The sequence below is a fragment of the Seriola aureovittata genome, chromosome 11 (genome assembly GCF_021018895.1).
Source record: "Seriola aureovittata isolate HTS-2021-v1 ecotype China chromosome 11, ASM2101889v1, whole genome shotgun sequence".
Classification (NCBI taxonomy): domain Eukaryota; kingdom Metazoa; phylum Chordata; class Actinopteri; order Carangiformes; family Carangidae; genus Seriola; species Seriola aureovittata.
This window is the reverse complement of record NC_079374.1, coordinates 24457380-24470935: the sequence shown is the minus strand read 5'-3', so window position 1 is coordinate 24470935 and position 13556 is coordinate 24457380. Positions and strand designations below refer to the sequence as shown.

General features: G+C 42.0%; 1 protein-coding gene across 1 annotated transcript; it reads left to right on the top strand.

The window, feature by feature from the left end:
• Nucleotides 1-3052: 3052 nt before the first annotated feature.
• slc40a1 (solute carrier family 40 member 1) lies at nt 3053-12587 on the top strand. Its single transcript, XM_056390095.1, has 8 exons — nt 3053-3598; nt 3737-3804; nt 4134-4293; nt 4658-4773; nt 7455-7581; nt 7947-8192; nt 8334-8972; nt 9549-12587. Exons 1-8 carry the CDS (start codon nt 3565-3567, stop codon nt 9863-9865), a joined length of 1707 nt encoding a protein of 568 aa, XP_056246070.1. The 5' UTR covers nt 3053-3564; the 3' UTR covers nt 9866-12587.
• Nucleotides 12588-13556: the final 969 nt, after the last annotated feature.

The following is a 13556-nucleotide window of genomic DNA, read 5'->3' as shown; positions in this document are numbered from 1 at the left end:
CCCACGTAAACACAGCTTGTTGCTCACAGAGGCAGGTTGAAAGGAGATCCCGCACTGGGGCAGAATATACTTGCAGCTCACACGGCCACAAAATGACACACTAGCCGTCCCACCGCTGATGACAGGTACTCTCTGAGTCTGGCTGACACACCGGCCCACTAATAGTGCGGCTGGTAATCTGTTTGTACCAGCTCAATGAATGCAGACTTTCAAACGCCTGAAAGCTCTCTGTGATCCTTGAATAGATCACAAAGGGTTAGAAGTGCCTATTGTCATCACTCGGCTAGAAATATGTGCTTATGTTACTTGTTAGGGTCAGTTTTGTTTCCTTGTGCGATGACATGGCACAGAGAGAGTCTACCTGTTGCTCTGGGCCAAGTGGAAACTAGTGCTTTGTACGTTTTTTAACATCAGTGTATGTGAAAATAAAAAGAATTGGAGTAATTAGTAGCCTAACACACACATTAGCACATATACATAGTGCTACATGCTAAATTCTGGCCAGGATTGACTGGTTGGCCAGGAGAGGTTCACATATTGTAGGCTAAATATAGGATTGGATTAACCCACAAGGGGGATCATTCTGGCCCTGAGCTGTGGGCCCCCAGTACCCACCCATTCTCCTGTCCTTTATGGATGCATTGTGGATGACATTGTGGTTTTACGAGGTGGACTGTTTCTTGGTCAGGTGCCTCATGGCGATGGCATGTCGTTTTAAAACATTTTTTTGTACTTATTAAAGAAATAAGATATAATGTGTTTATTAAATGCTGGTTTGTTATCTTTGGACTGTTTCCAAGTCTTCATGCTAAGCTAAGCTAACTGTCTCCTGGTGGTCGCTTCACATGTAACAGACAGACATGTGGTATCAATCTTCTCGTTTAACTTAAATAAAGTATTTTGTAAAATGTGACGTCAGCTGTCAGGTCCACTTAAGGTCCTGAATCTTATAATATCTGCTAATAGTTCATACTAATAACCGGTCCACCCCTTGTAATGCTATATATGAAAGGAAGAAGTTACACCCTTCAGAGTCCGCTGTGGTTTGAAGTCAGTATGTTGTAACAGGGCTGATGGAAGTTTATTGGACGAACATGACCACAATGAAAATCTCTCAAAAAGAACGAGGAGGCTCTTCAGCGCTCGCCATTTGGTTCGGGTGTTTGTTTGTGAGGGTCTTTGTGCTTTATGTGTGTATGATGGAGTTTGTTGTCGCACTTTAAACTATAAATCATATCACTGTAGGGGTGACTCGAAAAAACTCTGTTGTCAAGCAGAGAGAGTTTATGAGTTAGTGCAGCGGTGCAGTGTTGGGATATAAACAGGAACACATGTGCATCACAGCCTTCTGAAATAAAAGATGCAGCACACGATTCATGACACAGTAGTAAGCCAAGAACATCCCACTCGAGAACAGAGGTTTTAGTGGTGGTACACGACAGCGGGGGTCCCACTCAGCTGATAAGAGCCTTTCATAGTCCACTGTACAATGTAAAGTTACAGGAAACATATTACCCATGCGCTCACTTTTTATGGAAGCGGTACAAGGAGCTCTCATCAGTGCAGCCTGTAATTACAGATGTGATTCTCTTCTGTTGACAAAGGTGGACAAATGCAAGTCATCCAAATACATGCTTTCAACACAGTTGTTCTCTGTTCACCACAGAGCTTGATTGCAGCAAGCTTCTTGATAAACAGCTTCACTGGGTCAAGGCAATAACGGCACTTTGCCCTGCCAAAATGTTCAAAATGTTGAATTTGTGTGTCATCACGTGCAGAGGCAAGTCGAGTTAATGTTTAACTTGTGCAGCCTCTTTGCACTCGTCAGTTGTTCTTCTTTGTACCACCTGAGTATTCATTTCTCAAATCAGATTATTAGATCTGGTAACTGTGAGCTGTGACAGCATCTAAACCAATTCTCCATTTAAGTTTTTATTACTGTTATGACTGTTTTATTACTCTGAATCAATAAGCTAAACTTTTACTGATAGTGGCCATAATGTAATTAGTGACACAGGTGTGGTGTAAATCTGACCTAATTAAATCTGCATCTCACTGAATAAAAAAACCTATATTTTCTTATAGTGAAAAGTACAAGTTTACACCACTACATTTATCTAAGAGCTTCAGTTACTACATCAGAAAGACTGAGATTTCATGTACAAAACATTTCATAAGTTTCTAAGATATGATATAAGAGATGATAATAATATTCAAATGATATAATATATAATAATGTAACACCGTTCCTCATAATAAGTACATCTACATTCAGTACATTTTCCCACCATCTCCTACGCAAATGTAATGTATATGTATTTGTACATATATTGAATTTCCAAATATGAAATCTATGTACATATAAAATAAAAACATTTAATATGAAACCTGTTAGAAATGGGAACAATTTCATATATTGAAATATATGTCCAGCCCATACAAATATGTATGTTTATGTGTGTATGCTTTGTAGACATACTGTATGTTACATAAATATATATCTATACCAAAGCCTGTCAGTATGTTGATATTTTATACAGTAGAGTCCAAAAGTCTGAGATATGTTTGCCACATGTTAAACCACATAAACATTCATCATATAGATATTTTAATATAGGTACATATACAAATGTTACTGTAAGTATTTCATATATAAACTTATATATATCCAGAGGATTTATATATGTGAGAATAACATATCCCCTTATAGGGAACATCACAGCGGGACATATAAGTCATTTATTACATATTTATTACATTTCTATCTTCAGCTTCAGTGAGGCTTTGAACGCAGGATTTGTAATGGAGTATTTTTACATTGTGGAATTGTAAGTTTAACCATGTGGTGAAAGAAACCACTGCAGTGAGTGAGCATACACACAAACCTGACAACAGCAGCAAGCCAAAGACATTTTCATATCTTTGTGGAACATCTTCACACACACACACACACACACACACACACAGAGAGAGAGAGAGAGAGAGAGAGAGAGAGAGAGAGAGAGAGACATCTATGGTCAGGTGTTGATTAGAGTAGCTCATCGTAGAAGAAGCCGTGTGTTCATAAACAGGTAGATAAGAGCCCAGTCAAACGAGAGCTCACTAAAGAGGGCTAAAGTCTTTATGAAGCTGTTCACAATGACAGGTTTTTTTGCGGTTGGAGCACCACATTTGTTTTTGACTATGGCGAGTCACGTGACCGCGTGAGTATATTCGAGGCTGGACGTAAACACAGAGCAGCAGAGGAGAGCGAGCCGTGCAGCGGATCAGCCGTGAATCCAGCGCCTAGCTCCGTGGGGTTCAGCTTTCTTTGCGACTAACCGGCCTATTTAGGCTATACAGTTATTTCTTTCCGACTTCAGCTACAGTGATAGCTAAGTTTGGAAAGGAGGAAAGGGAAAAAACGCCGTGTCTTCGTTTTGTTTTTGTGCAGTGTTATCTAGTGTAAGCCGGAGTCGACCTCCTTTACATTACAAAAGAGGAGACAGCGTAAAGCTAAAGGAAAAAAAATTAAATAAAAACAACATTCACGCGGTTATTTTTCGCCATTTGGACAGCTTTAAAATGGATAACTCTGGACCTAAGAAGACATGCTGTGGTAGGTTTATCTCTCATTGCATTAAATTACAAAACATTTCACAAGCGGATCCTTCGCATGGAGGGAAAAGATGCACACGGACCACCAGCAGTGTAACCTCATGATTTTATCCTGACAGCTTAATATGTGTCTTCACAGAATCCATCCGGGATTTCTTCACCTCAGCTAAATTCCTTATTTACATGGGACATGCTCTCTCAACCTGGGTAAGTGACACACTGACACACCATCATTTATGTGTACATGTTCATCATGATGACAGGGCTGCATCATGTGGAAATGTAATACAACATTAATGTGTTATTGTGTTTTATAACTGTCATTACAATACAAAATGACATGTTTTCCCTGTGTAGCTCACCACACCACACTGGGCTTTACAAACAGCTCTCATGCTGAACTGAAGAGGGTGTTAGTTTTTCAACAGGGTTCTCATTATGTATCCAGCACCTAAACCACACTTCCTGTCAGCCCGCAACCTGGATGCCTTGAATGAAGCCTGCACTAATTAATAATCACAAATTTGAATTTCCAGGGTGATCGAATGTGGAACTTTGCTGTGGCTGTTTTCCTGGTGGAGCTGTATGGGAACAGCCTGCTGCTCACGGCCGTATACGGGCTGGTGGTGGCCGGCTCCGTGCTGCTGCTGGGGGCCATCATCGGGGACTGGGTGGACAGAAACCCCAGACTCAAAGGTGAGGCAGCACAAGCCAAGTGTATTAATTGATAAATTGTAATAACACAACTTCGTCGTGGATAAAATGTCAAAACTTTGCGCAAGTGGTCATGAAAATAGATGTAGCACTTTCCAAGCGGCTGGTGTTATACTGTTGCACACAGTCTGCAGCTTTTCCCCTCTCTCTTTCACACTGAGATGCACCTCTTGTGGCAGGAATGTTTATCCAGAGAAATTTGGCTCTATTTGACACTATTAGATTAGATGAGGGAGTGTATCCAACCGTCTTGTGAAGCGCTCTAATGAACCAGTTTAACAGACACAAATCTGTTGTCTGTGATTAGATTTCTGTCTGCCTAATGCTCATCGTGGTGTTTCCACAGTGGCCCAGACTTCGCTGCTCGTCCAGAACAGTTGCGTCATCGTGTGTGGGATCCTCCTGATGGTTGTTTTCCAGTTCAAAGAACAGCTTGTGGAGCTCTACAATGGATGGATTCTGGTAAGATCCCCCCTGTGCTGTCTCACACACGCTTGCTGTTTCAACGCTGATCTGATGGGGATTTTAACTGAAAGCGTGTTTTTTACCCCGTCTCCTCAAGTGCGCAACTCTGACCCCTGAAACTTGCTCACTTTTACTGATATGTACTCACCCACGTCAGTCTGATTTATGGCCACTGCTTTTACAGATGAGTGACATGAGGGTAATTCACTCCCAGAAGACCTTTGAATGTTCCAATAACTCGTATTGACGGAGTAGGTTAGTTATGACCTAAATGTTTGTTTTCAGTGGGAAATAATTTCACTGATGATATTTAGCATCTTGTAATTGCAATTATTGATTTATGAGCTTGCAGTCGCCAAACAAAGCTTACTGTGGCACAATTAATAAACAATTTGTTTTTCTTCTCACGAGGAAACAAAGCATGAGACACGCACACGCGTCCTCAGCAGCCTTCCATGGGAAAGTGTTTGTGTCAGTGCTTTTGCAAGGGGCTTGTTTACACTTGTTGAGCTACATAACTTCAGCAGAGCTCCCTCCCCACGAAGAATCGGACCTGATTCCGCAGAAAACCGAGCCTGAGTTGCAGAGTTTGCAGAGTAGGGAGGTCGCCGCCGTCTGTCATGGGAGACCAGTTGGGGTGTTTGGTTGAAATACAAAGCCTTTCTGTTGAAGGGAATGTCTCCAACGTTGCCCTCTGCATTTGTGGGACGCCTTTGGGTTCCGAGAGAAAGGGGCAGGAGGGCGGGGAAGGAGAGGGGGGGGGGTTTCACCATGTGAGAGAGTTTAGAGGGACAGCCAGTGTTGGAGTGTGTGCGGTGGTAGAGACAGGTTGGTGAAACAGGAGATTGAGTGTTTAGTTGAAGGCTGTGTAGTCAGCAGGATCTTCAAGGCCTGTCACATGACAGACGGAGGGAGAGAGAGGGAGAGAGAGAGGGAGAGAGAGAGAGGGAGAGAGAGAGAGAGGGAAAGAGAGAGAGATAGGGAGGGAGAGAGAGAGAGGGAGAGAAATGTGGCCTGGCCTGTTGAAGAATGTTTTCTATCCCGACCAGAGCAGCTGCATTACAGTTTACATACAGCTCAACAAACAGTGTGTTTCACAAATAGGCCACTTCTACACAGAATATTGTGTGTTTGTGTAGTTGAGGTCACGTGTTGAGCGTTATATTAACTGTCACGCTGTTTCTGTTAAGCAGCTATTTTCTCCGAATTCTATAGATTTCTTTCCACAGGAAGCTATCGATTTTTTTCTTTAGTTTACATATATGACATGTGACAGTAGCACTTGGTCTCTATACTTCCTTAAAAAATATTCTGAAACTGACAACTACTGAGGAACTAAGTCTTATTTTATTTTTTAAATTTGAGGAATTTAGCGTTCAACCAATAAAAGTGCTTGTCATCGTTGAATTTCACCAATGTAATGTGTCAGCAAGTACAGTAAATATCAGTGTGTCTTATTATATATCTGCGTTTAAGGGATAGGGTGGTGCCACTAGATTTTCCTTACATCAACAAATCCTATGAAAAGACCAAAGTCAACAATGTGTTAGTTTGTTTTTTGATACTTTCCAACTTCCCTGTTTGTCGCTCTCAGCCCCAAGTTCATTTGTAGCAACTGAAGACTTACATCCTTAAAAATGTGTCACAAATATTCAATTTCATAAAAAAAAAAAAAAAGAGAGAAATTTTAATTTCATAATACAGCTGTGCAAATGTTATGTAAGGCAAGTGCAATATACAAATCACAGGAGCTGCAATTTTTTTTGATAAAGATACGAATCATATTCTGCACACGTAAAGGAAGATGTTTGTTTGGTACAAGACCCAATAAAACTCATATTATTATCTTTTTTTTTTTTTTTTTCAGTGAAAGTAAAATGTCAAAATGACCATTCCCACTATAATCATGATTCATAATGCAATGTCTGCAAAAATAATAGCAATCTGATTTTTCCTTTGCCTTAATGTGTCACAAATATTACATTTGATTTAAAAAAAAAAAAAAAAAAAAAGGAGTGAATTACCTAAAACAGCTGGATTACTCAGATGGGTGTAAATAGTGCATTTGTTGGGGAATATTTTCAGCTGTGGATTAATACACATGAGCTCTGGTTCCCAACACAGGCAGATAAATCCAAGGGGTCTCAAGATGATTAAACAGATACAAAAGTAAAGCTGTTCATTTTTCTTCAGCTTTCCCGAATACGTCCACATCTCCAGTCACCTAGGAATCCTTTAAACTAAACAATCAGAGAAAGAAAAAAAAAATCATTTTTTTGTTTCTACCTCACATTATTTATGTGTCCACACTGATGAAAGGTCACAAAGTAGACGTTTCTTCATTTGAGTGGTAACAAGCTGGAAAGGTCTGTAACTACAGTTCTAGTTAGTATTGGGGAGCATGGTAATGAAGGAACATGTCACCCAGTGCAACAGTGTGGCTCATTGATGTGTTTTTATTAGCGTTTGGAAACAGTGGAGCTCTATGGCACAGAGCAATCAGATATATCAGGCTTTGGAGTCACACACAGTACTTGTTTTTAGGATCAATTCATTGTTGGTTTGGGTCTTTTTAATTTTACCAGCTTCCTCGTCTTTTTCTGACATAAACCTGATATCGGATAAAATATAACGAGAACACGCGGGAATAAAAATGCCTAACTTTGTTTTTTCTTCAGACAACTTGCTACATTCTGGTCATCACCATCGCCAACATCGCCAACCTCGCCAGCACAGCCACGTCCATCACCATCCAGAGGGACTGGGTCGTGGTTGTGGCGGGGCAGGACAGCAGCAAGTTGGCAGGTCAGTGTTTCTTACGTGCTGCGGCCTCCTCATCGAATGTAGGCCTCACGTGACCTGTTATCAGATGTGTTCAGTGGGGCAGACTTTGAATCCCAGAGGCTGACTCACTCTTGTTTTGACCTTTTATATCCCTGCAGTTTCCCCTGGTTGTTATAAGCTATTTAAAAGATTTGCTCACATGGTGGAAAACATTTTCAGCACTTATAAACTTGTTGACCCTTATCAATCTGCTGTGCTCGTACTGTCAGTCCACTAAAAAAACTCCTGTCATATGGAAGTGTAAAACCTACCAAAAATATGATGGGATCACATTTCCTACACATTCACCCACTTCATACTGACCTACACCTCTTTGTATCAAACAGACATGAATGCCACGGTGCGAATTATTGACCAGCTGACCAACATCCTGGCTCCCATGCTGGTGGGCCAGATAATGGCCTTTGGCTCCCATTTCATTGGCTGCGGCTTCATCTCTGGCTGGAACCTGTGCTCCATGTGTTTGGAGTATGCGCTGCTGTGGAAGGTCTACCAGAAGACGCCGGCGCTGGCCATGAAAGCCGGACAAAAGGAGCAGCAGCAGGAGCTCAAACAGCTCAGTCCCCCTAAAGGTAGCTGCAAGAACCTCGTGTTTATATCATGTGGAACAAAACTCCTGGTAGGAGTTTATAATTGTGTTTTATGTTAATTATCTTTTGGCTTGGTTTGTACTAAACACAACTGAATCCCTCCATCCTTCTGCCCTTTTGCAGACTTGGAGAACGGCCAGAGTCCCGAGGAGTCTTCTCAGCCGCTGATGAATGAAGCCTCAGTGGCGGCCAAGCCCGACTCCCCCCAGCAGCAGGGCTGCTGCTACCAGGTGACCGAACCGCTGCGTACCTTGAAAGCTGGCTGGGTGGCCTACTACAACCAGAACATCTTCTTCGCCGGCATGTCTCTGGCCTTCCTCTACATGACAGTGCTGGGCTTTGACTGCATCACCACAGGCTACGCCTACACACAGGGGCTCAACGGCTCAGTGCTCAGCCTGCTGATGGGGGCGTCGGCCGTGTCGGGCATCTGCGGCACTGTCGCCTTCACTTGGGTCCGCAGGAAGTGTGGCTTGATCCGTACGGGCTTCATCTCGGGCGTGGCTCAGCTGTCCTGCCTCATGCTGTGTGTGGTCTCCGTCTTCACTCCTGGAAGCCCCTTCGACCTCAGCGTCTCACCCTTCCAGGACCTTTACACCCACTTGATCGGAGAGACGACCCTGCCCGAGGCTGACCACAGCCTCACCAGCGTTCTTATGGGAGGGAACGCCACTACTCCCGCACCGGCTGCAGAGCAGCCACCTCTGCAGTCCTACATGTCTGTTAGTCTGCTGTTCGCTGGCGTCATTGCTGCTAGAGTTGGTGAGTAACGTATTTCCCCTTGATGCTCTTTTCCAGAGCTGTTATATTTTCTTGGATTATGGAGAGATGTCCTGTTACTTTGAAAGAAGATCCAAAGAGCTAATCATTCATTTCAATTCAATTTTATTTGTAAAATGTCAAATCACACCATACAATATCTCTGGGAACTTTACAGGGTAAAGTGCCTCATTGATTGCCACCGCAGTAAATGGTGCAAAGTCTAAGTTGAGATTTCTCATTTTATTTGAAAGGAAATTAGAGTGTGTAAGAATCAGTGTCCGTGCTTTGTTGGCATATTCACTTCCTTTCATAAAGTTATAAAAAGTTTTTTTTTTACAAGTGATGACTTCCTAAAGGTGACTCAAGCAGGTACCAGCAGGTCCACAGGTTGAATGCTTTCATAAGAGAACAGAATTTCACAGCGGACCTCTATAGGTCTGTCAGCGCAATATCTGCAACCTTTGATTCCAATAACATGTCCTGATAATTCCTGCCACAGCTACTGTTGAGTTCTAACGTCATTTAATGTGGCTGTAAAAATACCATTAGGACTGACTGTTGATCTCTGTCCTGCAGGCCTGTGGTCCTTTGACCTGACAGTGACCCAGCTCATCCAGGAGAATGTGATTGAGTCGGAGCGAGGTGTGATCAACGGCGTCCAGAACTCCATGAATTACCTCTTAGACCTGCTGCACTTCATCATGGTGATTCTGGCTCCGAACCCCGAGGCCTTTGGCCTGCTGGTCATCATCTCTGTCTCCTTTGTGGCCATGGGTCACATCATGTACTTTAGGTTTGCCTTCAAGAGCCTGGGCAGCCGCCTCTTCCTCTGCTGCTCGCCGGAGCAGAAGGTGGAGACGGTCGAGTCCCCCTCACTTCCTACCACCGTCTAACTCCATTAAAGAGACTCTGTCCTGGGTACATATTTATCAAGCCTTACCCTATCCCTGCATCTTATTTATCAAGCTAACATCATTGCTTGTAGCAGGCAGAATGCTAATGCTAACATAAACCTTATGAAGGTAACTTAACTTGCTATGCATAGTCATTAATAATGTATTAATCATTAGCAGGAGGTTCACAGTCATAGAAAACTAATCCATGGTAAAAGCGTAGACAAGGCAGGATTTCTCTAACTGTTTCAGTCTGATGAGAGCCTCAGCTTTTCATCTATGGGTCCACGCTCCTTAACACAGGTACTGTGCATCCATCACCTCTAGGCTTGTTTTAAAGAAACCAGTGAAATAATCTCCTCTTAACAGCCTGGATATAGCTGTAAAGATTTGTAAAAGGTGCTTCAGCTAATAAAAGGGCAAAATGAGGGAGAGATGCTGCAGGGAAGCAGGCACTGAGGCTTGAATTAAGGGGTGGGGGGAGGCGACTGTCTGAGACACTAAAAGACAGAGCACCCCTCATTTTTTTGACACCTCCCTCTCAGTGACATCATTGGTGCTGTAGCTGCGTCTGCTTGCTGTTCTCTGAGCGCCTGCTCTTTGGTTGCGTCAGCTTCCACATACACGTATGAAGAGCAGGTGGTGGGTGTATTCCTCTAGAAGGGGGGTGGGTTCTTCTTATTTGACCAAACACAAAACTGGGATCCGGTCTCTTTAATGCGTTGTTATAAGGGTTATGCAATTAACTGTATTTTTTCAGGAACTGCAGACGGTGTTTTTTTTATAATAACTGTATCATCAGTGTTGTGTGTCGCGCGCATGATTGTGCCATAAGAAAATAATGAGAAATCCTATGCACCCTTGTCAACAGTTATCTCAGTTACCAAAGTCAAAGTCCATATGTGGCATAAAAGGAAGTGAGGGAAACCAGTTATCTGTCTGAAGCATTCCAAATATATATTTTTACATCAGGTGACAGTAGTGTAGGTTCACTAATGCTTTCATATAACCCCAGTATATTTGAAGATTTCTAACCCACTGTGAGATTGTACTTAATTTTTTGTTTTTGTTTTTTCTGATAGTTTACATCAACAGATTAATTTTTGTCACCTTTTGATTTCTATGTTTTGAGTTCTCTGGAGTGATTTTTTTTTTTTTTTTTTCAAACATGATTGTTGTTGTTACACAGGCACTTTAAGTGATTGACATCTGTCATTACACCCAATGCGTGATCAGATATTTGATCAATACTTTTTGCACAAGGCTGAAGCCCCGACTCCCCCAGAGCACAATCGTATTTCAATCACTTATAGTCTCTCTGTCGGTCTGTTCAGGTGCTGTGGGGGGATTGTGGTTCAAAAAGGCACATATTACTCAGCACCACATGTTCATGAGGAAAAACTGGCCCACCCCTGTGGAAAAAAAAAGTCTGAATACACCCTCAGTTTACTTCAGGTGCCCCCCGTTTCCTCGAGAAGTCTGCCAGGGAGCTTAGTCAGCATCCCTGCTCAGATCTCAGTTTACCGCCTCAGACCTGGACCTGGACTCAGGAGTCTAGGTTTTTGTTCTTATTTCTCTAAGCTTCAAAAGTAGTGAAAATGTTTTACTAAAGTCTTCTGTTCACATATTTGGCTTTCAGTACCCTGTGTAGAAAATGTATTTAATAGTACCTCACTAAAATGAGTGCATAGTTTTTTTGCATGCTCCTTTAACTGTGAAGTGATTTAACTGATCAAACATTGTCTCCAAAAAACAGTTTAAGCTCACAGACATCATGAAAGTAGCTTTGAAAGATCCCAAACAAAGTAACTATAATGTAGCTATAACTACTTCTTTCCCGCCTTCACTCATTTCTGATGCCTTACCATTATAAACTAGCCTTGACAGCTGTTAAACGCACACATGTGGCTTCATCAAGAGTTCGTAGCTGCACCCAGCCCATGAAAAAGCCAGCCAGTGTAGCCAGGATTTCGGGGTGGGGGGTGTGTTTGGGTTGGAAACGGAGGTAGCCGCAGCAGATGTAGGAGAACAGAGGGCTACTTTTCAGCTGCACATTCCCATGAAACCTGGAGGAAGAAGTGGTGCTGAGTCAGGACGTCTGCAGGTGTGCCGCGAGGTGCAGACTCAACCGGGAATGGAGCTTAATTATCAGATCCCACCCGGGTTCAATGTAACCTCAAACTCAAAGTCTGCGCATGAGAAACAAAAACCAGCTCTTAGAACAGTCGGCCTGCTGATTCAGGAATATCACACATGGCCATAAACTTTATATTTTTAATGTAAATAACATTAGCTGTCAGTCAGTTTAAACTTACATAAATATACAATTAGAAAATGTAAAAAAAAATACATTGTGTATACTGTGTTGTGCCATTTGTCTGAAAACTTTTTTACATGTTTTGTATATCTAGTGTTAGCATTTTATGTCAAATTGAGGTTTCATAAAGATTTTTGAAATTTGTGTATAAAGCAATTACTGTATTCGTTTCAATACATGTGTATCAAACTGCTTCAATCTGACTATATATCTGTGTGTATGTATATATACACATATATATACATACATGCATATATATCAGTGTTATTGTAGTTCAATAGGCAAAAACATTAAATCATAAAGGAATCAAATTTTTATGTAATAATCGCACTCCACTCAATATGAGGACTTTGGAACTGCTTATATTGCATGAGGTTTCTTGAATAAAGAAAACCTTTACAATCACCTGTTTGTACAGCCTTATCTCTGTGTGTATGTATGTGCAGTTATTGTGTGGGCACTAGTTCTACGGTCTCAGTTTTGGGCTTGGCTGCTGCTGTGTGAGGTCACATACCACAGAAGAGTTAGCTGCTAATTTTCTCCTCAGAATCCATTCTCTCTCAGGCGGCCAGTGTTAAACTGACTGACTTTAAGCTGAGCTGGATGATCTGGACTTGCATGCCTGCTGGAGAGACAAAGAGTGACCTGGTTTTGCACGGCACAAGTGACAAAAAGGCTCGGCATGAGGCGTGTTAGTGATCTGTCTCTGTATTTAGTTCTTATTTTATCATTTTGTGGCATTTTAGCATTTTAATACCAGGGGTATTTCCACATTTAATCACTTTCACTTATTACAACCACCCATACTTTGTTGCTCATATCAATCATATATCATATCGCAAGAGTGAGTGGTACCTCTTTAAGAGGTTTACATAACACCAAATACCAAAACCCCTGCTAATCATTCAGACAGCTAATGAATACAATAGAACCTTTTTAGATCTCTGCAGGCTTTTTTGGCTTGTCAAATGTTTCTGTTGCAACATCGGACATAATTTATAGACATATATCACATTTTAATAAGCCTTTCTTTAAAGCTCCATATTTTCCCCTTCTCCTGTGTTTTATTTGAAGTGTTGATCCATAAGAAGATATATTTGTGGTTTTAAGAACCAAAAACCATTTAAATGTTGTTTTACATCTCCTCTCTCAGGCTTCTATCTGGAGCTCTAGTAACAACAGGTCTGTGAGCCAATCAGAGGAGAGAAGGCTCTGTGCCGCTCTTCTGATTGGCTGACTGTTTTCTGAGTGATCCAATAAAAGTATAGCAGATTTCAGGTAAAACACCAAACCAAATCCAGCAAAATTGGATGGTGGGTCCAGGTGGGCGGGGCTTGGGGCATGGCTGAGAGTGGTGACTGTTTTGTTGTGACA